Source organism: Neodiprion virginianus, chromosome 4, assembly GCF_021901495.1.
Source record: "Neodiprion virginianus isolate iyNeoVirg1 chromosome 4, iyNeoVirg1.1, whole genome shotgun sequence".
Taxonomy (NCBI): domain Eukaryota; kingdom Metazoa; phylum Arthropoda; class Insecta; order Hymenoptera; family Diprionidae; genus Neodiprion; species Neodiprion virginianus.
The window spans coordinates 8,152,735-8,177,453 of NC_060880.1; the positions used below are offsets into that span (position 1 = coordinate 8,152,735).

Genomic DNA, 24,719 nt, shown 5'->3' on the forward strand with positions numbered 1-24,719 from the left:
TTGAACGGCCAAATCGTTCACCAACCATCACAAGGTCTAATCGACGAATATGTCATTTAGTTTTACTAGAAATATCCACCGTGTACGAACATCTCGCTTCCCGTCGATCACATATTGTTGTGTAATTGTTCCAATCCTACTCCGGAAGTTCGGCGATAAAGTAGCTATCGCAACGCGGTGAATACTGCGTAAATAATGAAATGCGCCAACAACGTGAAGGAAATGCAAAAATAGTACAGCTTATATCATATTATTGCACACACGGGATATGGAGAAGTGTACAGTGATTACGGGATGCAAGCCCAACTTGTCGATAAAGATTCTATGAATAAGTCTTGGAGGGAAAAAAAGCGTCTGAATATGGTTTTCGAGTAATTAAAGTATTATTGGTGAGATACCGGATTTAAGCTGTCACCCAAGGGTTGCAATCAGCAAATAACGAGGCCTATCAGTAAATAAAGAGGATGATGCGTGAAGTAACGATTAAAGTACCGGTTCATAAAATTTTTGTCCACTCATAGAATCAGTTAGAGTAAAACTGCTTCACGAATGTAAGCCATTTCCGTTCTCATTCTCATTGATTCGTTTATATTAGACATTTCCCGTGTCAGCCATAAGCCGTTCTAATAATACTAATCACCTTTCTTCAGTTTGTCACGAACACTGCTATGAAATCGTTGGCACTTATTTATAACAACTTTCGATAGGTGATCAACTTTTCACAGTACAGTTTGTGTATCATATTTCATAGTGAATTCTACAAAAATCTCAGCAAAATATATTCATAATCAGTAAGCACTCATTTGTAAGAGAATTCCTTCATCACAGATAAATTGGATTTTCTTCAACGTAAACGCCGCCGATGCATTCCAATGATTCATCTGAAAGCAAAGAAAATCGACTGTTTTCGATTGGTGATGAAAAATTGTGGATAATTGGTTTTCAACGTTTGAAATATTCGGCGAGAGTTTCGTACGTGACTTGTGAAATAATAATGAGCTTATCTCTTCAGATTTTCGTGAATTTTTAGAAGTATAATTTATAGACTATTGGTGAACTTACGCATTGCCATACTTTTCGCTTTCCGTTTTCTTCTCACAACGTAGACAACGGTGACGACAATAATGAGCAACGTTACTCCTAACCCGGCTCCAATCATGATGGTATATTTATCGACAAAGATTGACTCTTCTGCGATGAGGTTACACGGTGAGTCTGAAAATATAGGTGATTTGTGTACAAATTGATTAGTCGAAAAGAAAACAGATTAACAATTGCTAAAGACTAAAGCTTGAGTACAACAAAATTATTAGTGAACTGGTATTCGAATACTTCACAAACCAATAGGAATGTAATGATACGTCGCATCAGCAGTAGATAGGGTCAAGTTGATAAACGTCCGATTGAGTTGGTCAATGCATTCGGAGCGACATGTGGGCCCCTGCCATTCTACTGGAGCATTTTCGGTTGTATAATCGGTCCAATCATAATTCCAAAGATCGGTCATAACACTGTATCACAACGGTAACATGATAATTTTACTCAGCATTGCGTAATCGATGTAATATGGTAACAGAATGTACGATATGCCAAAGTAGCATAGGTTAACACGTATTTCTTTTCATCTTCTGCAATGAAGTTATGAGTTTGAAACGCTGTGCCACTGATTTCAAATTTGATTTCGATATTTTTTAATGAATCACACGACGCTAAAAATGCAGAATACCAATGAAATTGTCATGAAAGTTGGGATCTTTAGATGTCTCACGTACTGACGTACTGAGGAACAAAAAATTCGTAACTTTTGTCTGGTGGCAATCACTAGCAACTCTTTTAAGTGTTATTTTGAGTGAATAAAATAGAGTTGTCATAAAAATGTTTTACACGTTTCAGGTGAACTGCTACGCAAAGAAAAGTGTAAAATAATCTGTCCAGAGCAGTAAACTCATCAAAAATTGAAATCATAGTTTGGGTTCTACACTTCAGCCGATAATGACGCGAAGTTAATATTATCCATCTGACTAGGCGCTATCGTATTCCACAAAGATTTATAGATACGTGAAATCAAAATAGACAACACAGAACAAACATCGAACATACCACGAAGGACCAGTTCATGAATTTTTGGTTGTTCCCGTTATTTTGGAAGAAGAAATCTTGGTTGAATAGATTTTGGGCAAAAATCACCGGTCTCGGAGATTTTTGGAACTAGTTTCAACGTCATACTTTAATTTGGATGAAATTTTTAATGAAACTGCAGCTGTGAAATTGAGAAACTTTTCTTCTATTGGCTTCATTTTTTTCCATTGTTCGGAAGTGTATTAACTGTTTATTATAAACATGATGCTCACCTGACTGCTTCAGTCGAAGCTACAGAGTAGGAAGTGGTAGAAACCTGAGTGAATTCATTGATAATACACAGTGATGGTTTGTTACAGAAATCTCCATCCCAGCCATATGAGCAGTTGCATCCTTGGATAGTGCATAATCCGTGAACGCACCCAGGCTTGCAAGTGGGCTCGCATGTTCCATTCTCCGACTTACTACTTTCAAATCCGTCATTGCAAACGCATTCGTTAGGCGCCACACAGGTTCCATGCACGCAGCTTTCGCAGATTGGTTCACAGATACTCGAGCTTTCCGTGGAATCGGTATACCCTTCGAGGCAACTACAGGTTCCCGGACTCTCGCAGAATCCATTAACACAAGGGTCGTTACATACCGGGTCGCAGTCTGTTGTATTCGAATTATACTCAAAGCCAGGGTCGCAGGTGCACGTGTAGGGTGCGGTGCATGTCCCGTTAGTGCAAATATCATCGCACCAAGGCTTACACATTGACGTATTTGACACAAGTTCCAGGTACCCGATATAACCAGTGTCGCAATCGCAAGAGTTTGGTGCCACGCACTTGCCGTGATCGCAATCGCTGGGACATATTGGTTTGCAAACGTATATTGACTGGGGGGTAAGCTTGTAGCCTTCGTCGCAGGAACACGTGTTGGGGGCTGTACAGCTTCCGAAAATGCAGGTCTCATTGCAGATAGGATCGCAGGTGAAGTCATCGTCATTTTGGGAGCGATGGAAGCCTTCGTTGCAGGTGCAGTTATCGGGAGCAGTGCATTTTCCGTTGACGCAAGGCCTCTCGCAGATCGGATCGCACTTGTTAGCACTGGTCTTAATGTACCCAGGGTTACACCCGCAGACGTTTGGCTCAACACAGTACCCATTTTCACATGGTTCGTAACAAATTGGTTCGCAAGTGTAATTGTCGGCTCCTAATCGATAGTCCTCAAAACAAGTGCAAGTCTCAGGGGCTGTGCAATTTCCAAATGTGCAGGGCTCACTGCATCTTGGCTCGCAGACGAAGGTGTCATTTCGGGATTCTTCGAAGCCGTCATTGCAGACGCAGGTATCTGGTTCCACACACTTTCCGTTCACGCACAAACTCTTGCACACCGGAAGACATTCGTTATCTTCACTTCTTTCATATCCAGAGTCACATCCACAGACGTTTGGCTCGAGGCACCAACCGTGATCACAAGATGTCGTACATATCGGTTCACAAACGAATTTGCTCAAACCTAATCCGTATCCATCGTTGCAAGTACACGTGTCAGGTGCAGTACAGCGCCCGAATATGCATGCTTCATTACACTTGGGCTCGCAGGCGAATTGATCATCCTGGGACAACCGAAAGCCAGGCTCACAAGCACAGATGTCAGGTGCTACACATTTCCCATTTTTACACGGCCGTTGGCACACTGGAAGGCACTCGTTGTTCTCATTTCGTTCATAACCAACATTACAGCCACAGAGATTTGGTGCCTCACACCAACCGTGATCACAAGAAGATTCGCATGCTGGTTGGCATACAAATTTATTCAAAGTAGGTATGTAGCCATTGTTGCAAGTACACGTGTCAGGAGCTGAACAGTAACCGAATATACAGAGCTCACTGCACTTAGGCTCACATACGGAAGAATCGTTCTGGGATAGCTCAAAACCCTCGTTGCAGGCACAGACCTCGGGGATTACACAGTATCCGTTGACGCAGCCTTTTTTACAAGTGGGCTTACACGTATTCATATCAGTTATCTCGTATCCCAAATGACAGGCACATATGTTCGGTCTTTCACACCATCCGTGTTCACATCCAGAAGAACAAACAGGTTCACACACGTTATCGTCCAATCTCGATTCGTAGCCACCATCACAGGTGCATATTTCGGGTGCTGTGCATTTTCCAAATATGCAAGGCTTACTGCATGTTGGTTCGCAGACAAAGGTGTTGTTCCGAGATACCTGGAAGCCGCTGTTGCAGGAGCAGACCTCGGGGCTTACACAGTATCCGTTAACGCAACCTTCTTTACACACTGGTTCACACTTGTTTTCGTTGTTCCTTTGATAGTCGGAATGACATGCACAGACGTTCGGTTTCTCGCACCATCCATTTTCACACCCAGAGGGACACTCCGGCTCGCATGTGTGTCCGTCGGTCTTCAATTTGTAGCCAAAATCACAGATGCAAGTATTTGGCCTAACGCACTTGCCATGTACGCAAGGCTTATTGCACACCGGAATACACTTGTTGTCAACTAACTGATAGCCATAATTACACGCACATGTGTACGGTTTTGCACAGTAGCCATTCTCACAAGTTGTGTAACAGATCGGCTCACAATCACCCCACCTTTGCGAATAACCTGAGCAGCACGTGTCCCTTGAACTCCATGCCTGATACCACTGCGATAGACAAAGAAATACATAGTTGACTACAATTTTTTGTAAAGGTTAGGTTAATCAGAAACATTGCCATAATTGAAAGCTGGTCTCACCTCAGTTTTCCACTTCGTTCGATACTTCGTGCAAGTCCATAAAAAACATCCTCTGTAGGACTCACTGTATGAAACCGAACGAGTCGCCCATCGACTGTGAAAAGAACAACGTGATTACAATATTATGAACCGTGTGCAACGTAGTCACAGAAGGTTTCTCGCTTCAAGCAAATATGGTGAAAAAATTTTCAAAAACCCACTCGTTAATGAATCTTAATAAGAACAAGTTGACGTTGAAGTTTCATGAATTTTGAAAGAGATCATTTGCAAGTAAACTCAACTCATTGTCAGAACTTGTGCCGTAATCGAAGAAGCTTCTCCCAATGAGAATACATACCAAGTGTTTTGAAACTTTGATATCTTCAAAACAAGTTTCCTCAATTTTCGAAAATTCTCTCATTGATTTTACGGTACTCGTCACACTTGCTATGATTTATTCGGAAATTTTATCACCATTATTCATTTTTTCACTTTTGCCCATAGGTTGAATTGATTTTCTCGACTAAGAAGTGACTTCTTTTTTTGAAACATCTTCTCGAATGCTGAGATTGGATTTTTCTTTTGAACCAACTGAACCGAATACAAGATCAAGCGTATTTCGCAGATGATGAACCTGCTTAAAGCCCACCATTTTGCCAGTTCTGAATTCATGTACGGCAACTACGGGAGAGTGAGAAGCTAATCTTTGACAATTACAGAGTCATATTTGATATGGTAATACATCTTACCTTTCCGAAGTACGACACACTGCATTATTGCCCCCGCTTAATGAATACACCTGCAGAATAAGAGCAACTAGCATTGCTAGTATACAAAAAATAACCCGTACTGTCATCGCAGTTCTTTCATTTCACTCAACAGCTTCGAGAATTACTTCCAACTGAAGATGAGCATTGAGACTGACAGGGCTTCATTTGATCTGGCCTTATCTGTCCTGTCGCGGAGATGCCAGTATCAAAAAAGCCGGACGCAGGCTTTAGCGCATATTCTCAACTACCCGCATGAGCAATTACACTGCAAAAAATTGAGTCAACAGAAAAATTGAAAACTTTATAACATTTTTTAGCTACTATCGTAAAAAACTAGTGTTTCTTTCGGGTCATCATGCCGATCTACATGATCGATTTGTGTTCAATAGCAGTCTTGGCTGATTCTTCGTCAGCCATAAATACTGAGATCTTATTCAAGCCCATTGTGTGGACAGCCGATACCTGATCTAAGATCCGAAACAGAAATACATCTGAAAAAAAAAAAAATTATGAAAAAAGTAGAGCTCAACGGATATCCGCTCTAATATCTACGGCAAGTGTTTGTAGCCTGTGCGCAGACAACAACTCATTGGTGATCTTTATACTCTGTCTTTAGTCATCAGCGAGTTTCCGTTCGCTCTCTAGAATAACTGGTCAAAGTCTGTTTAGATCTATAACCCTGCAATTTATGCTGGGACCCCCAGCGTTCCACATTTTTTTTTTCTTCAGCTTTGTATTTATTAAACTACTATTTTGGTAACAACTGCAGAATTTTTGGTTCCACTTGGGCCCTGAAATATTTCTAATTCTGAAAACATGTAATATTCATTTATTTACTTATTCCAAAAATAGCACATGTAAACAACAGGACGAGATTCGTACTTTTCCACGACAAAAGCATTTTCTGCTAGTCTACCATGATAATCCAGATGCCAATTTTTAAACTAACTTAATACACACCAAAAAATTTTAGAGAACTTTTTCAACACTTTTTTTTGCTGTTCTGTTTGTCAATTCGCCATATCGGTTCCGCCATTTTGAATTTTCGAATGTTGACTTCAGATTCGTAATCAGTGACCCAAAAAATCGTGTAACATAAGGTTTTATCAAAATCAAATGACTTTTTGATACACTCTGCATTTGGGCGTTTCGTTTTCCATAACTTTTTCAAATTTTCTTCATAAGCACTGAAAATTGATTTGTTATTTTTTTTATTGCCATGTTTATTGTTTTGTTGACTTCACACAAGAATTTCATACTGTTATCTACGGCTGAGTAAACATTGTGTCGAAAGTAGTCACATCTGATTCATTACACTACGAACAAGCGCGCGGTACCAAATCCTTCAAAGTTCTCGACAGCCGTTAGGATCAGTTGCCGACCATGGGTGTTTTGCCTCAAAATGCTTGCCTAGGCAGCCCTTAAACACTCTAGAAGTATGTCCAAGGTTAACATAAGCATCAGGTATAAGAATCATAATAAGAATAATAATTGTAGTTGTTGTCACTGTTGTTGTTGCCATCATCAATATTATTTGGAATGGATCTGATTGCTGAAAATTATTGCCCAATAAAAAAGTAAAGCTAACCCCTTTGGATTTTTGATAAAAGTTTCGACGATTTTGAAAAATGCTGGTATTAAATCTATAATTCACTATACCGACGGATTTTTGCGATAAAAATCGATTCGGCGCAGTCCGAATACGTTGCGAGCAACGGACCCAGAGCAACATCCAAACAACGAGGAACCTTCTTAGTCTTCCTTCAGCTGTTGGTCCTTTGTTGTTCTAGATGCCCGTTTTGCATTTCTGAGAGTCCGAATCGTCAGCAGAACTAGCAAACAAAGCAAGGTTTATGTTGTGAACAACGAATCAAAGGTTACGGCCCAAAATACATTGAATTTGCGTTAGGCTCTCTGAAAGGTGTGAAAGAAAAATCCCAAATTTCAATGTACCTTGATTCTAGGAAAAGTATTCGGTTGTCAGCGTGTAGTGATTAAACAGATTGACAAACAGAATTGAAGTGAAGGACAAAGAGGACTACAGAAATTTTAATAAACATTACGTAAAATATCTAATTACTCTGCGTGGAAATATGTGTGCAGTAAACATTATCTTTAGCAGAGTATGAAAAATGTTATATAAGATATTTTTATCACAATCTCGAGATATAGTTTGATCTTCGGCCTGCGCGCACGTGCAACACGCCTTTGCAGGATACGATGTACGATGCATGGATTGTATTGTCTATATTTTACGTAATCTCTTTTGAAATGAATAGAGAAAAAATTTTTACCGAACTATTCTTGTACTTCCTCAACTGTTGGCCATTTGCTATTGTTTTTCGTAATCCTAAGGATCCAATTAGTCTATAAAGAATCATTCAAATAGATTCTGGGACGAAGAATTTTTTTTTCATACAAGTAAGGCTAACCCCTTTGGATTTACTCAGTACTAATCGTGAGGTGAGAAATGACACGATTTTGGGAAAAGAATGTAGAGTTTTTGATCGCCGGCATCCAGATTAACGAAAACAGTTGTCGGAACTACAAAATGACTAATTTAGGGTATTTGATATCACGAAGCCGCCTAAGGTTGATGAGAATATTTCTCAGATCGGCAGGATGCTCGCACGAGAAACGTTGAAGAGAGAGAAGGGTTTGCGTCTCCGCTACACCTTGACCGTAGGTAGGGAATGAAAATTAGAATGTCGGTAAAACAGCATGATTTTGACTTTTGATTGATGAAAAAATTTCAGCAGATTGTTGGTAAAGCAGCGTGATTTTGATCCGCGGTTGATAAAATTGTTGGTAAGGCAGCGTGGTTTTGAGCGTCGCGTCGATAGAAAACATTATTAGTAAAGCAGCGCGATTTTGACCTTCGGATCAGTACAGCTAGGGTCGATGGGGGTAATGTCATCGAGGCAAGGGGTTTCAGTCCGGGCAAAATATCGGTTAGTGTCAGTAGTGGGGATCCTTATCCAAAACCAGCCTTGTATTATTACTATTAAAACGATTTAATTTCGTCGAAGGTAGCATTACCACCCAATGTAACTGATAAAGTGAGTAATAAGTCCCTCCATTTATATCACGGACTATATAAAATTATAAAATTAAGCAGGTGATTGGAAAAAACGCATTCTTTGTTATGCGATTCAGAAAATTTAAATGATATCAAAGTTTCATACAGTAGATTAAAATTAATGCAAGTATCAAACTTCCTGGTATTCTCAATCAATTTTAGCAGCAATTTATAAACATTGTTTTTTTAGTTTTTAATATACATAAAAATATGTCTGACCAGTACTAGTCATAATGAATTCATATCATCATCAATTTTGATCTCGACGCAGAATATAACGATAAAAATATTTTGTGATTTAGATTTAACTTTATCACATAAGTTGACAAGATTTTTATGATTCAGAAGAAGATGAACCAGAAGATTGTAAACTAGTTTACATGAATGAATGTAAGAGTGCGAAGGGATGTGTGTGACCAACTTTCAAATGCTGAGAGGAAAACCTGGAGGTGATCAAATTTAAAGTAAATGTAGCGAACAATGACTATGATTTAATTTGTGATAATTACTTAAACGGTGACAATACATATTCAAGTGTACATGTATATAACGTACAATTACTATTGATTGATATTTGTAATAATTATTATAAAAGAAACCATAAAAAAACGAAAAAAATATAACAAATCAAATAAGCGAGCCTCAAATCAAAACCAGTACTCGGTTGGAATTGAGTCTCAGTGTCCATCACGTGGTGTCCGTCTTCGTAGATTTTCACCTGTCTGTGTCTATTTTTATTTTGAAATTAAACCTTGGTAATAATTTAAAAAAATTCTAATATAAAGTATCTTGACGAAGATTTCGTTCCTTCATAATGATGTCACTGACAAGTAAACCATAAACTTTTTCGAGTTATCTTCGACTACAAACCACATGGATCTACGCTTTCAACGAACGTTTCGCCGTTATCAACATTGCATCGACAAAAGATCTCCCGTTTTGGTAACCAAAAGTTGAGGCATTATCGGGAAGATGATTCAAGATATTAATAAGTCATAAATTTAACAAAACATAATCAACATAAAAGAGAGATTATACAAGAATATTCAAATAAAGTATAGAGTGATAATTTTAACGATGAACGATAATTTACATTCACAATATTAATATCATACACTTTTTCATACATAATTTATCTATGGAAGAGTGAATGATTGAATGAATGTTAATACAATTTCATGTACTTAGCTATTCCTTTAAGTTTAAGAAAATATGATATACAATAAAATCCTTTAAAGATTTCTGTTTCGATTTTTTATACCAACTTATAATAAAAAAAGTAAAATGTAAAATATATATATAAGAATTTGGCGATAAAATGTATATTAGAAAGACTTTTCTAGTTCACCGTGCAAATTGCTCACCTCTTCACGGCTGAGGTATAGATATATAGCTTGGGTTACTAAAACTGTCGAACACATTTTTCGCTTCATTATTTTTTTGTTGTGATATATTAACACGATGGTCTGGATTGGTTAATTTAGCTGAGAAGTTAATGTAATTATTTCCTATGTTTGATTGCATTAAATTTGTATAAGAGTCTTTCACTTCATCTTGGAAGTGATTCTTCGGGATCGATACAGGTCGATTGTTGACGACATTACAGTAATTCGCGTCCGTTGCGATTATACTATTTTCCAGTTCTTTCTTCCCTGATTCAGCTCTCTTTTCTTGTGGATCTTCTCCCGTCTTCTCTTCCCTCGAATTTTCGCTTAACTGGGTTGGAGTCGACTCAGTAGAATCTTCCGAATTCGAATTAATCGGAGCCGTGTTGCTGGTAGGAGGAAAATCAAAGTGAGTTTCACAGTCTTTTGTACGCGGACTGAAAATGTCAGGGTCTTTGGTGGTCTTCATTGGGCTCATGGGCAGATAATCCGAACTTGGCGGTGGCTCCATCATTTGAACAGCTAAATCGTGAACGTCTCGATTTGACGGAGACATCATAGTCAGGTAATCGCTTTGGCCATCTTTCAGATTTCTTTTGTTCATCTCAATATAAACATCGTCCTGCTCGCTGTAATGCTGAAACACATGAAAAAAGTCACCCTGGGTTTTCTCGACTTACTTCAGCTTGTTGGGACTGCATGACAACAACTCGTTATCGATCATCAGACTCTGCATATGACAGTCTACTCATCCCAATAATTCATTAGTTCGAAACTTACCATTCTAATACTTTCATTCAACAGATCACCAAGCTTGTTCACGAGCTCGGAAAACGTAGGACGCAAAGACGGCTTGGCGTTCCAGCATTCTTGCATAAAATCGTATCTGAAAAGTGTACGAATAATGACGAGTCAAATGGGAGCAAGAAGAAATGCTCAATTTTTTGTGCTCAATCGTACTTTCACCAAACTCACATCTCGCTGGTTGCATATTCTGGTTTATCCATGCGATACCCTTCGATAAGTCTGTGATACTGTTTTTCAGCATCCATCCCGGGATACGGCGTCTGTGCTAGCGTAAAAAACTCCCATAAAACTATCCCAAAGGACCAGATATCCGATTGCGTTGAAAATAATCTATCTCTGATCGATTCAATGGCCATCCATTTAATCGGCAGAGGACTGTCCCCTTTCTTTTGATAATTATCATCCTTGTACATATTTTTAGCTAATCCAAAGTCGCAGATTTTTACTAAATTATCGTCTGTGAGCAGAATATTTCTTGCCGCTAAATCACCGTGTAAAACCTAAAACAAGTAACGTAATGTACAAATGCCAAGATGGTGACCGTTAGTACATTATGAAGACGTATAAACGGTCAACAGCTCGATTGCCATTTCACCGCATGGATGGTATCTAATCGTGTGCTAGAAAAACTTCTGGAAGGAAAAAGAAAATCCGTTGGTTTCATAAGATTTACTCACGTTTCTACGACTGAGATATTCCATGCCCCGTGAAACCTGCCACGCCCAACAGAGTAAGTCGTGGGTGCAAATCGGTTTCAAGTTCTGATCCTTGTAATCACCTCGATAATTGGATCGCCACCCGGGCTGTACAGAATTGTTACTCAAAATACCGCCGTCTGGAGACATGTTTATGTCTGCGAAATCCGTGTTTTCATGGTAGTCTATCAGTTCGGCTCCACTATTGGTTTCAGTTGATCTGACGCTGACACTGCGAGAAAATGTTCTTGACGGCCGTCTTGAACTGCGTAATCAATGAAAAATATTCAGACATGGTAGTTCACTCAACAAACCAACAATCGCAGGATTATGAACGTAGTATAATGCATACCTTTTCTGTTCAACGACACTATCACGTCTAGCTAAAAGTTCTATACCGATGCTTGCATCGATTTTTTTAGTAGAAGGATCAATCTGGTTAATAAAACTATCTCTGTGACGCTGCAAATAGTTATGCAAATTTCCGAAGCGGCAGTACTCCACAATTACGTATAGTTCACCTACGGAAAACCGTTAACTAGTCTTTAGTATTTATAATAATTTTGATGAATTAATTCATTTCCGGTGGAAGTACAGTACTTCTGAAGTAAAAATTGGAGGACTCACGCTTGGTGATAATGTTTTTAGTGCAAGCTCCAAGAAGGTTAACGACGTTCAAATGTTGGCCGAGGTGCGCCATGATCTTGAGTTCGCTGGCAAGGGCTTTCATGTAACTTGGATCTGCAGATCGTCGAACCATTTTCACAGCAACGGTGGTCACTTCTCCTTCGGCACAAATTCCTTGTGCCTCGGCTTTCATAACCACACCGAATGCACCACTTCCCAGTTGCTTGCCTGTTAATTAGTAGTAAGATATCACAAGTACATGCCACGTGGAATTGCTTTCTTACAATGTGGTTGTGGTCATGGCGTTCGCCACACCATATTCGCCAGTAAACCATATATGTGCCGCTCCAGTTGAGCCAATCGAATACGTACCGAGTTTCAAGCGTTCCCAGGGAAATTCCCATTTCTTATCGTAAGGTAATAACTCGGCTTGATCATCGATGTTCAAATCGGGGTTCAGGCATTCGATCGCCCCTTCCGCAAAATGGGTCAATCCTGCCGCGTGGAGCTCTCTTTTCAAGCGCTATGAAATATGCACAAGATTAATATTTATCCACGCAACAGTGGCGTGATTTGACTTCTTAATACTTACCCTCTGACGTTTCACGTCAATTACCAAATAAATAACAATTACGGCAATGATTATGAGAAGCACGCCGATCAAACTAATCCAAAGTGTGTAACTTTGCCCTGAAAATGCCACAATCGTTATAGGTCGATTTAATCATCGAAGATTAAATACACCCTATTCGTAATAGGTATTGCATAAGTTTACCTCGAACTACAATATCCACGGATCTTTGATCAATCCCAAAACGATTCACCATTTGACACGTGTATAGTCCACTATCTTGCTCGATAAACGAATATATGCGGAACTCAGATTTGCTTTTCGAAATGTGGTAACTATGGGCTTCTGGCAGTGGTTTGTTATTCTATATTTTGACATAAAAAGATCATACATTCCGCATGGTGGTTTACAAAGACTATCGTAATACTTTAGTAGAGTCCAATAGAGCACGTTTTCATGAAATAATATTTTGCAAAACTTCAACGTGAAATGTCTACGAATCGACAAGTTTGAAATGCACTTGGCAATACGTTACCTTCAACCAGGTGGTTTCTGGTTTTGGCATTCCGTCACTTAAGCATTTGAGAGTCACACCGTCTTTTCGTTTTTTATCCGTGTCAATTACTAACTGAGAAGTATTCATATTCCATTCGTATATTTTTGGTTTACGCCCAGCTGAAACAGTCAAAAAACAGAAATAGTTCATTTAAGTCAATTCGAGTATAAATTCTTTTCAAGCTATGATCAAAGTAACTTTACATACCCGCCACCGACAAGTTATACGCCTGGGGTTTGAAGCCCTTACTCTTGTCGAGAACATCACAAATGTAAATCCCATCGTCCAATCGAGTCACTCCGCTTATTTGAAGTATTGAAAGATGCGTAAATTTTGTTTTCTCTTCCAAAACTCTCATTCTTCCTGTTTCAAGATTTACAAACATATGTTTATGTACTGCACGGATTCATGTTGATATTCGTACTGTTACTGACTTCATTCGAAGAAGCAGGCTTGACTAAATATTATGATGAAAAATCAAACAAAGTCATATTTACCCGAACGATTAACGTTCCATTTAAGAATCTCATCGCTACTAAAATTAAGATAAACTGAAGCACCACACGTGATATTGATGTTATCACCTTCAACGACGGATTCGAGAGGTTTTATAGCAAACGACGCATTGACATCTGAAACAGCCACAAATGAAAATTAAAGGAAAATTCATGATGAAATTTTTATTGTTTTCCAACAATAACACACTTCAGTATTTTATCATTTTAGCGGCTAAACTGTTTCCAATTCGGATTCAAAACTAGGGTCCTGAGCTACATGACGAAATTTTCTGGTCGAGACCCTATAATACCAAAATTACATTTTTATTCTGAAAGTGGGGCCAGATTTGCTGAAGCATTAATCAATGAACATTCATCGAGCAATATACGGTTTTGATCCTCTTGTTTGTTTGTTCACTAGACCGTTTTTTATGTACTTATACTATCTTTTTCTCCAGAAGTCAGATTCCACTCATATTCAATTTGAAACATTTCAAGTCTTGAGTAAATTAGTCGGCCGAGTGATTCTCGCATTTTGTGCTTCAAAATAAAATGAACGACGCTACAGTGAATTAAATAGTTATTTTGCTTCACATTCGCAAATAATCATATGCATGAATATTCATCAAATACGAGAGCTGGAATCAAATTTCGTCATTAAATTTTTTATTTATTCTCAACGAACAAAAAATAACCTTGAATTCCCTAACAAGATGTGATTAGGGTAAGTAGGATGTCATTTACCTTCTTTGGGAATTAGATTATTATACGATTTCTTGAAATAAGCGAAATACTGGGAAAACAAATATCAGTTGGACACAGTTTTATCGAACAACATTACGATTCGAAAGAAGTCTCGGTACGATGACTCAAAGTCACGTGAAAACAGCAATCGCAATCAACATTTGAACATTTCTCCTAAAGCCATTGACTGTGCACGGAAAAAAAATTCAGCTCGTGGAACTAAATATTAGATAGTTACTTGTAAACAGTTCGTCGAACTAAACGTTCCGTTATTGGAAGAGCACTGCATGGTTCGTATAACTGACTGTTAGTCAGCTGTCATAGCTGTACGTTGTTCAGCTCTCTCAGCTAAACAGCTTCGTTCGAAGAGCTAGACCAGAATTTTTCGGCTCCGCTCACAGCGCTTATTATTAAATAGTACAATTATATTGCTATTAGTATTATTTTCCATCATTATTATCATTATTTATTCAGTGTCATTTACATATTTGAATGGACTATTTAAACAATTATGTATCAACTGTATTTAAATCATACTCATGAAATTTGAAGGTTATGAAATATGTCAACGCACCAGAGCACAGCGCAACTTACAGCTCTTAGAGCAAAACCATTCAGCTGTGAGAGCTGAACAACTTGCAGCTATCAGAGCTGACTAATATATAGTTGCTGTAACTACAAGAAAGACCGTAGAGTGCGTATAGTTACTGGAGCTGTAGAATACAGCTCGCCGAACAGAATTTTTTTTTCCGTGTGAGATGCGAACCGTGGAAGAAGCGACTGCACGTTAAAACAGCGTTTCCAATATCTCCGTTAGATCATCATTCGCAAGTGGTACAAAGTAGCCGATCATGATAAAAATGTGTGAAAATTATTCAAAAAGTGTTCCAATTTTCGCTAAGCGGTTATACAGGGGAAAGAAGAGTATCATATTTAATCAGTTAAAGTTATTCTGTTCAATCAATTGTGAAAATAATAAAAAGCCTTGCGAGAAAATTTTTTTTCCACTCATTATTTAAAAAATTTTTTATCGTTGGATATAGTTTCCACCAATTCAACTGCAGTAAATTCTAAATTACTACACGGCACTTTTAATTCCTATTGAAAAACGAAGAAATTGGTGAATGTCTGTATCCCAGATGGTCGCATTAAACCAAAATCACGATACTATCTGTCTATAGTTAAACGGAGGAACATACCAGAAACGTAGATCAACTTGGAAACTTCAACACAGTTTATATAGTTGCAGCTTCTGCATATTAGATGTCCTGTGCAGTTAATCTTTATGTTCAATTGTGACTCCGAGGTTACCGCATTGATGTTTGGAAGTTCCTTATAATCCTAAGTAGGGAATAGATATTTAAGTATTATGTACCTCAAACGCATTCGAACAAGTATCCGATTATTTGTGAGTAGATATAAATCTCGCTGAAACCTGAAATTAACCAGGGAGATTTATAAGTACTTACCGAAAGAGTTACAGATCTATTTCCATCCAATGATGGATAGTTAGGTCGTTCCATATACCTCCATGTCACGTTTGCTAACGGATGACTGACTGTTGTGCAGAAAAAATTCATCGACTGGCCCGGTGCAACGTACTCTACGTTAGGAGTGATTTTGGGAATTGGTTGTACTAGGAAATATGAGAAATCATTAGTACAGCGGTGACATGAACAAACATATTGAATTGCATGATTGAAAATGTACGATAGAAAATATCTTACCATTAATTGTCAAGTTAAGATTCAGGTCACTCATGTTATATTTCGTTCTCACGCGAATGACATATTCGCCATTATCGTACACGTCCGAGTTATGTATTTCAAAAAGGTGGTTTCGCCCTCCGTCGGTCCGAAAGGGGTCGCTGACCGAGTATTTGCTGTTATTGTTGAAATTGATTTCCTTAAGTTCTTGATGATCGATCTTGTACCTGTATAAAAGCAACGCAAAATTTTCCGTTTCAGTATCTAACTACGTAAAGTTTTCATCCTGCATTATGGGAAGCAGCGTTCATACGAACAAGACCCGTGTCTACTGGTATATTCTACATATGAGTCGAAGAACACACTCTCGAAACGGTCAGTTCTGGAAATTCTATCAAAGTTCGTGAATATATTGTATTTGACCTCAGAGAACTTCTATAATTTCTATTTTTTTTTTTTTTTTTTTATTATTCCAGCGTAAGTGTTTTTAGAGTTACGCGTGATCAAAGTCTGTAAAAAAAACCTTCCCAACAGTCATGCACGGTAATCTTCAAACCAGCTAATATCTCCGGACCTATTTATCCTAGAGCGTTCTGACGGAGGTCTCCTTTTGAGTTCAATAAAACTTCACTCCAGAACCTGGTAATTAGCTACGCTTTTCTTGGAATCGAACATGTTTTTCAATTGGTAAAAATATTAAAATCGATATTTCACCCTGATCTACGCGATTTAAAAATTTTTTAAAAATACCAGCTCGTTCCTTGTTCGATTTCCAAAAAAAACTAAACCGTTTATGATGAAGAGGTAACGGAGTGCATGCGAAAAAAAACGCGGAACCCGAATATTAGTTAGCGTGCCTTAAACCTAGAAGCGACAGTACGAAATGAACCGTTTTCAATCACCATTTATGACGAATACCGCATTATTTCTTCATCATTGGATATTAAATGAAAAAAGTGTTTGTATATTTTTTTAAAAACTTGTGTTTATACAGATTGTGGTAAAAAATCCATCCGACTATTCATACCAATAAAAAAAGATATCTTCACAATGAAAGGAAATAGATTTTCAGTGCTCGGGTGTTTATTTATTTTTTTTTCTTTTTCTACAAATTTCCGATCAGGTGTAACTCCAAAAATACTGACATTAAAATTTAAAAAAAATGGAGGAAATCTCTCGGTGGCAACACATTCACTAACTCTTGTGAAATTTGGAAATATCGATGGGAATGTTTTCCCCACAAGTACGCGCTTTGACGTGGAATAACTATCCGTAATATCTTTTTATTTACTCTCACAATATAATTTGACAAAAACTATAATTTTTCTGATCGATTCTCTCGATTTACTAGAGCAGCCAAGTACGGAACTGTTCAGTTATATAGAATGAACGCTCACCAGTGCAGCGAGTATTCGGGATATGCGTCAACTTTAATATTCCATCTATAAGTCTCTCCCTCTTTTCCTACAATTGATCGATAATCGTCACCTTCAACCATGCTTACGTTGACAAAAAAGTGGTTCGGATCTGCGATTGAAAAATTAGGCATGCATTAATGCATTATTCTGTAGAATATGTAAACGATCTCTTCTGTGCAGACCGATCGAAACACTACACCATACCTAAAGACCTGACAATACGATATCGGTCTCACTTTGTAGTATGTACAGCCAGCGTTGACGATTCTGATGCTTACCCCAAAACTTAATATCACACGTGTCTGCTGCTTCATCGACATCGGAATATTCTTGTATGAAACAAGTGTAGCTACCGCCATCATTTTCCGTCACATTCTTAATTGTCAGCTCGGAAATATAAGATGTATACATAGGATCTGCTGTATCCGTTGTGAACCGGGTTGTGATTAGCCGCTGATGCTGGAATGTCATTGTTATCACATTTTTCTGATCAGCACACTGAATAAATCTATGCAACAATTATGTGCATGTACAGCTACACTTGAAATTAAATGAAGTGCCATTATCACGAAGATATATTTCTCTTTATAGATATTGTGTCAGCGGCGTACAATATTAGGTAATATAATTCGTATTGTTCCTCAGTTACAATAAACCTTGAATTCTTCCACTGAATAAATATACGGCCGAAATTTTACAAATATGCATGGGGTTCATTACTGTAACAGCGTTGTTGAGTACTTACATGGACTGATTCTGGGGCTTTCCATTGAAGTGTAAGATTTTTAAGAGGTACAGTGATTGTGCAATTTATATTTTGATCCCTTCCCCAGACCATGTGGTGTAACGCGATTTTATCAATCTCTGGTTTGGGCATCGGTAAATCATCTGCATCTGCTTTATTAGAAATACCGTTAATATATTTAAACACAACTTCTCCACGTAATGAGGTCTGAGACAACAAAAAGTTTGGCTTACCTTCCTCATCGGCGAGACGATACGAAACTGACTTCATATCACGTAATGCCCTGGGTTCGTTGATTACGGAACAATTAATTTCCTGATTAACCAGGTAACTTAGATCTCCCGTCGCAATGAACCCGATTTTTGGATCGAAGCGTCCCGTCAAGTTCTTCGAATTTGATACAAATGTTTAAAAATTGTTAAGCTGATATTATTAATTTGTAATTTTAAATTTTCAAAAGATTGATACCGCCTATTTTGTGTCAAATTGACTGTTAGTTTTCTAGGTTTTCGTTGAGAAAAGTGATATCGCAAGCCTTGATACTCAAAATGGTGTAAATTTTATCGGTTTGTATAGTTCATTACTCTATGTTTCATAGTTATTTCAACTATTTTCTGGCTTCAACGTTCTTAATTTTGCTTGCACACGAAAAAAATATATACTATCCACGTACTTTCAGAATAATGTTATTTCGTTTACGGATTTCTTTCAGTGCAACAATGAAAATTGCACTGTTGATTTTGAATGCATATTTACTTACTTCGTTTGTTGTATGAAGAAGCACTTCCCAATGAGGTGACGTTGTCCGACATGGAAAGACTACTGGGCCTGTTTCCGTTACTGATAACTCTCTGCCTATGGCCATTTGGGCAAACGGTTCCGTAGCTAGAATAAATAGGGTAACTGTATCAATTTTTTTCCACCTGAGTAGCAGTTGTGGCCATTCTGCTATCGCGTTGTGACCATCTTTGTTACGTACAATTTGATGTTATAGCTACAGCCCATACAGAGGTGTGTTAATCTGTGTGAAGACTAATTAAGTAGAGTTATTAAAACAATCAATTCGATCGACGCGTTTCTTTGGAACTTGGGCCGCAAAAAAAATTGTAATTGAGTAGAATAAGCCAGGGTAGGAAATGTCATTAGAAATGGGTTCCAAGGACCTGAGAAATGCTCCTCAAATAGTCTGGGAAGCTGCGTTGTAAAATTTCGAATGAAAAAGTAATGCATCAGCCGGTCATTCTGTAATGGAAGTAATTTATATTAGAAATTGAAACTTCATGGTTCTTGCAAATTTTTTCCCATTAAAATTGAAATCGTATGATTATTGGTAATTATTTATCATTGAAAATTGAATGATTATAGGAAATTATTTACTATTGAAAATTGAATTAAGTGCGAGCAAGAGTAGAGCGTTTGATACTCCACAATGCTGGCCAAGGGTTAATGGGAGTTATTTTCCATCGAAAATTAAAATTTACCTGCTGAGGGATATATTTTGCATTAAAAATTAGAAATTGATGGCTAATAAAAACTGTGGTGCATTAGAAAAAAGGAGTGCGTTATTTTCAACCCTGCCAGGAAGCGATCGGGCATCGAAACCTCAGGGGTCGTAAATCTTACAATCCTCTGATGGCCTGGCCAAATCGCCGGGCTAAGTACGTGGGCGCGGCGCCACCAATACCCCGAGACGTAGCCCTTCTGGGGGCCTTTGAAGGCGCCTCTCCCACTCGAGGTGGGGAACATTGCTGGGCCCTTGGACCCCTTAAATAAGACAGAACCCTGCCAGTAATGCATATCTTTAAGCATCCCTCAAATAGCTCACGAGTTCCCTCGCATATTAAACGAGTCTTCGTTAATCAGTTTTCACCTTCAATTATTCCATTGTTTGATTATTTTCACACCCCATCAAGTCCCCAATAAAACACACTTCCACCAACCCCGAACATATGTTTGAAAGTTTACCAAGTATTAAAAACTTGTGTTCGAAACCTGCTCAAAGTCAGATTTTAGTCACAAAACGAGTAATTAGGGAAATGAAAATTTCAAATCAGCGAGTACAGAACTTTGTGACGATGGCCAAAAATAGATGGCATTCACGAATTGCGCATCGATACTCTCCGCTTTGAAGTTCTCGATGCGATCGAAATAGGGTGTCTACTTTCTGCAAATAATCGATGGACATTACGTCGGTAAAACGAATATGCGTTTCGGATTCTCAAAGGTATTAAATTTATAACTATATGCAGTCTGCAAATAAGCGCATGAAAAAAAACACAGATCACATGACTGGTAGAGACACGCAATTTTAGATCAAGCATAACTCGTTAAATTATACCGCAATATGTGTTATTTCAGATTACAGCTGGCCATACTGGTTTTCAAGCACGACATGTAAAAATTGGACACGTTAATCTTTCTGTGCAGTTTTACTTGTTTCATCAACTAAGCGCGCAAAAGTGTAATATTTAAACGGAAAAAAATCTTGCTTACAATTTACGTAGATATGAATCCAAGCGATGTCTTCGTCAGGGTGTTCGATAGTTAGGTCGGTGTTACGGATTACGATACCCTCCTTCGCACAGGCATACCATCTAGTGTCGCTTCTAGTTGCATTATGGCAAACGAAGGAGGCTTTATTCGGACCGTAATTTATAGTATGATTGCACGAACCTTTATCCTGTAAGGTGTAAAGGTAAGAGTAAAGGTATTAGTGGCAGATGGATACTTGTAGTTTTTCTACAGCGTTATCGAAATATCAGCGCGCGTATAGGCAAGTTGGTTAGAATTGATACTTGCCGATGGAACCTCCATTACTGAAAAATGGAGCTTGCCGTCACCCTTACAGAATATTCTCAGCTCATTTCCTTCTTGAATCATGCCATCTTTCGCGTTGGAACTTATCGTTGGTTTCCGTGCTGCAACGCCTACATGAGTACACGTAGATACGGAATGATTAGACTTGTATAATATAAGCATGGTAGTTCCGTCAGTAAAAAAGTTAACATTCACAGGACCGACGTGTATTATCAGCATTTCGCTATGTATAACGTATCTTCAAAAGTGTTTTTCATTAATCAGGTGATCACTTATGTCTGATTCTAAGTAATTGACATCGCTTGCCCTTCTTTCCAACTATCGCCGAGCATTAAGAAACAAGAACATATTCGCAGACTGAAAATGTGTTCAAAACATTTTTCAACCATCAATAAATAACGCGAGTGCTACATTTTTAAGGTAATACAGGTGATAACAGTTTTCGAGGTAATAGTAGTATACGTGCAAAAAATCTTTTATACTTATACTTCTCTGCAATCGTCATCCAGATTGAGTGAATTGATTCTAAATGTCTCATATGCTTGTGTGAAACTTGAATCGATTTAAAGAGTTTTTGAGGAATCCAATTTCATCGAATCAATCATAACGTTTCACATTAGATATAATATGCAAACCGATTATTGAAGGACTGATCAAAAAAACTGGAAACTGGAAATCACACAATTCAATTATTGTGAGAAACAAGTATGGACGAAAAATTCTACGCCAATGCAGGAATCTCACAATAAACACAACTTTCCGATGTTGCTATTTGCAAACTTTGTACATTCGGAACGGCCAAAACGCGTTTGTCACGAAAAAAATGGCATACATAATATCCGGTGGATGTTTAGTTGGTTTTCTCTTTGGTCGGAAAGGTTAAACCGCACGGCGTGTCTTTGACAAGGAGAGCGACACACAGTTTGTATTTGTATTTTCTACAAAGTTATCCAAAAGCTCAGCTAAGTCTTTTCGCTCCAAATGATGCAAGTAACACACAGCTCGTATTGGCGTCATAGCACGTCTTATCACTTATGGTAATACGGAAAGGAAATGCACGGTGGTTTCTCGACCACATTGAACGGGAAAACTTATGATGTGGAATAACGAAACAGTAAACTTGAGTCATCTTACGTCCTGTGATTATAAGCTGATATGAAAAATTTTGTGGTGAGATTTCGGTGTCATCTGCGCACCCGTAATTAGATTTCACATTTTGAAAGTAGTTTATTCATCACGCAAGTTCACGCTCCTAATTTCGTTAGGTCCAACAATGATTGTGCGTTCACGTCAAAAAATTCAACTATTCAAAATTTCGGCATGATGGATCAATGCGAAACCAAAAATTTAGACTTCGGATTTGGAAACACAGCTTATGTTATTGCAACAAATCCAGATGGATTGATCTCAATCATCAGAGTATTTATTCGAAAAAAAGGAAGATTTTTTTCTCACCTCATCCTAGATATTTACACTCTACTAATGGATTAGCAGAAAAATAAAAAATGAAACCTCTGTGCTATTTTTGTTTCTTTCTAAAAACGTAGTATTATTGAAAACCTATTATTCGATACTAAATGATGATCAAATTAAACATTGATATCAACACTCGGTAGTCTGAAGAAGAATCTCAAATGATCTTGATGTAATGAACCTTTTTAATAACTGTAAAAGTAGGTTTATTTATAGAATACGATCGAAATTTCAATTAAACTTGATCAGTCGAATATTTTGTTCGTCAAACTATCGATTTATTTTGATGAGAGGCGATCAATAAAATACTCCGTTTTGTTGGTTTATATTGTATATCTATTAAGGTGATTCAAAAAAATCATAATTTTTTTCGAAAAAAAGTGGTAGTGAAAAAAGGATTCGAAATTACGATAAAATAATGCCCGCACGCGGAAAAATTTCTTACTGTATTTATTTAAGGTTTTTTTTTCGTAAAATTTAGATAAGATCATAATTGCCAGTGTAAATATATATTTTACGTAGAAACCACATTCTTACGAAGATACCTTTTTTGTAGATTATTCTTAACAAAAAAGATATCTTGTGGTTTTTTCGTTTCAATAAAGAATTTTTTTTACTGAACAATACATAATCGATAAAAAAAACTTAGTGTTTCATGCCTGCGTAACTGTCCTCACGGGACACCTGGACTAAAAATTAACGTGAGATGAAAAAAAAAAAAAAACAACATTTTCACTACCAACAAAATGGCAGATTGCAGAAAAATTGTAAGAGTTATCCCGGAATATGGTTAGAAACGTTAAAAACGTTCCGAGTTTGACACTTTCGTGAAATCTCACGTTGATATCTGAAAATAATCTTCTTCAGAATTTGACAGTCTTTTTACACTATATTGAGACTTTTTTTTTATTAAATACGTCAGATATTTTATCCCACCAGTGATGCCAGTCCGGCACGACGACTAAACAGATGTACTTGCTAATTCCCTTCGTACGTTAGGTGACAAGCATTCAAGACACAAGAATCACAAAAATGTATATCAGCTTTTGCAGTGTGGTTTATAAATTTACCTTCACGCTGTCCTAAGACGATGAAAACAACAACGCACGTCAAACTGATCCAATCCATGTTGATGCACTGTTTACGTTTCACAATATTACAAAATCATGAGTCATTTCGCTTTCTGCCGAGGCAATGTGTTGACAGCGTGATTTCGATTCGAAACTGACAGCACAACTCAACGATCGTCGTAGAGGAATAAGCGAATGACATGATTTTGATAAATCCCCACCGTAGCGATAACTTCTCAAGCAAACATTCGCTAGAAAATTTTCCTTGTCGGTGAAGAATATTCTCGGACAGGCTTGCCATGAAAATGAAAATTATGACTTTCAATATTTTGGCCTGAATTTTGTTACTCGGACTTTTTACTTTTTACTTTTTTATACAATTTTCGAATACCTTCTCTTTTCCTATGTATGAGTTAGACAGATTCATGTTTTTGTGTGTATGCGTGTAGTAGATCAAGCGCGAGTGCAAAAATAATAAAACATCAAGATATTTTTTTATTTTTTTTTTTTGGTCACTTTTAGTAATTGACAAAGAAGTAGTAAGGAATTTAATAATTCATTAGCTGAATCTCTATTTCCCATTGATTGTGAGTGCAAGAATTATTACACAACTCTACATAAAAAATTTTCGTCCGTTTCCTAAAATTTATTTTATGATTTTTCTTTTCATTATGCTCCGAAATAAAGGAAAAGTACCCATATTCCATATAAAGTTTGCTCTTGTAGTAGTTTTGATAATAATACATTATTTTCTGTTATCGTAGAAATATTAAATAGTTCTGGTACATTTAAAAATACCGCCAAAAAAAAAAAAAAGTTGGAATAGTTTTAAAGCAGTAGTCTCTGGATTTTTAGGGAATAACAAAGATGAAAATTACCAAGATCTAGTTGAAAATATGTTAAAAAACTTTATAACCATGGGTTGCAGAATGTCTCTAAAAGTA

General features: G+C 37.5%; 2 protein-coding genes across 6 annotated transcripts; both read right to left on the reverse strand.

Annotated features, from left to right (window-relative positions):
* Positions 1 to 716: 716 nt before the first annotated feature.
* Positions 717 to 5,716, reverse strand: LOC124302510 (fibrillin-2-like). 3 transcript variants are annotated; one of them, XM_046758755.1, is made up of 6 exons: positions 5,565 to 5,716; positions 4,837 to 4,930; positions 2,352 to 4,744; positions 1,342 to 1,511; positions 1,075 to 1,215; positions 717 to 881 (listed from the first exon to the last, which is right to left on the reverse strand). In XM_046758755.1, the coding sequence occupies exons 1-6, from the start codon at positions 5,669 to 5,671 to the stop codon at positions 823 to 825; spliced, it is 2,964 nt and encodes a 987-aa protein (XP_046614711.1). In that variant the 5' UTR covers positions 5,672 to 5,716; the 3' UTR covers positions 717 to 822. The 3 variants fall into 3 exon arrangements, with proteins under 3 accessions (XP_046614711.1, XP_046614710.1, XP_046614709.1); XM_046758754.1 differs by having other exon boundaries at positions 1,063 to 1,215; XM_046758753.1 differs by having other exon boundaries at positions 717 to 901; positions 1,063 to 1,215.
* Positions 5,717 to 8,792: 3,076 nt separating this feature from the next.
* Positions 8,793 to 23,922, reverse strand: LOC124302440 (vascular endothelial growth factor receptor 1-like). 3 transcript variants are annotated; one of them, XM_046758632.1, is made up of 23 exons: positions 23,776 to 23,922; positions 21,215 to 21,342; positions 20,909 to 21,095; positions 19,176 to 19,300; positions 18,649 to 18,802; positions 18,416 to 18,558; positions 17,949 to 18,129; positions 17,650 to 17,779; positions 16,274 to 16,479; positions 16,016 to 16,182; positions 15,746 to 15,887; positions 13,803 to 13,937; positions 13,513 to 13,680; positions 13,285 to 13,424; positions 12,954 to 13,113; positions 12,771 to 12,868; positions 12,551 to 12,701; positions 12,179 to 12,406; positions 11,904 to 12,072; positions 11,534 to 11,810; positions 11,025 to 11,356; positions 10,830 to 10,935; positions 8,793 to 10,686 (listed from the first exon to the last, which is right to left on the reverse strand). In XM_046758632.1, the coding sequence occupies exons 1-23, from the start codon at positions 23,831 to 23,833 to the stop codon at positions 10,033 to 10,035; spliced, it is 4,239 nt and encodes a 1,412-aa protein (XP_046614588.1). In that variant the 5' UTR covers positions 23,834 to 23,922; the 3' UTR covers positions 8,793 to 10,032. The 3 variants fall into 3 exon arrangements, with proteins under 3 accessions (XP_046614588.1, XP_046614589.1, XP_046614590.1); XM_046758633.1 differs by lacking the exons at positions 21,215 to 21,342; positions 23,776 to 23,922 and adding an exon at positions 19,395 to 20,197 and having other exon boundaries at positions 20,909 to 21,029; XM_046758634.1 differs by lacking the exons at positions 18,416 to 18,558; positions 19,176 to 19,300; positions 20,909 to 21,095; positions 21,215 to 21,342; positions 23,776 to 23,922 and having other exon boundaries at positions 18,649 to 18,734.
* Between the last annotated feature and the right edge of the window lie 797 nt (positions 23,923 to 24,719).

Coding starts and splice junctions, on each gene's coding strand:
- LOC124302510 (XM_046758753.1), bottom strand. CDS start 5,671: ATGACAGTACGGGTTATTTTTTGTATACTAGCAATGCTAGTTGCTCTT. Junction 4,745..4,836: donor GAACGAAGTGGAAAACTGAG/GTGAGACCAGCT, acceptor TGTCTATCGCAG/TGGTATCAGGCATGGAGTTC. Junction 902..1,062: donor AGCGAAAAGTATGGCAATGC/GTAAGTTCACCA, acceptor AATCGAAAACAG/TCGATTTTCTTTGCTTTCAG.
- LOC124302440 (XM_046758632.1), bottom strand. CDS start 23,833: ATGGATTGGATCAGTTTGACGTGCGTTGTTGTTTTCATCGTCTTAGGA. Junction 12,869..12,953: donor CGTGGATATTGTAGTTCGAG/GTAAACTTATGC, acceptor TGGCATTTTCAG/GGCAAAGTTACACACTTTGG. Junction 12,702..12,770: donor TTGACGTGAAACGTCAGAGG/GTAAGTATTAAG, acceptor CATATTTCATAG/CGCTTGAAAAGAGAGCTCCA.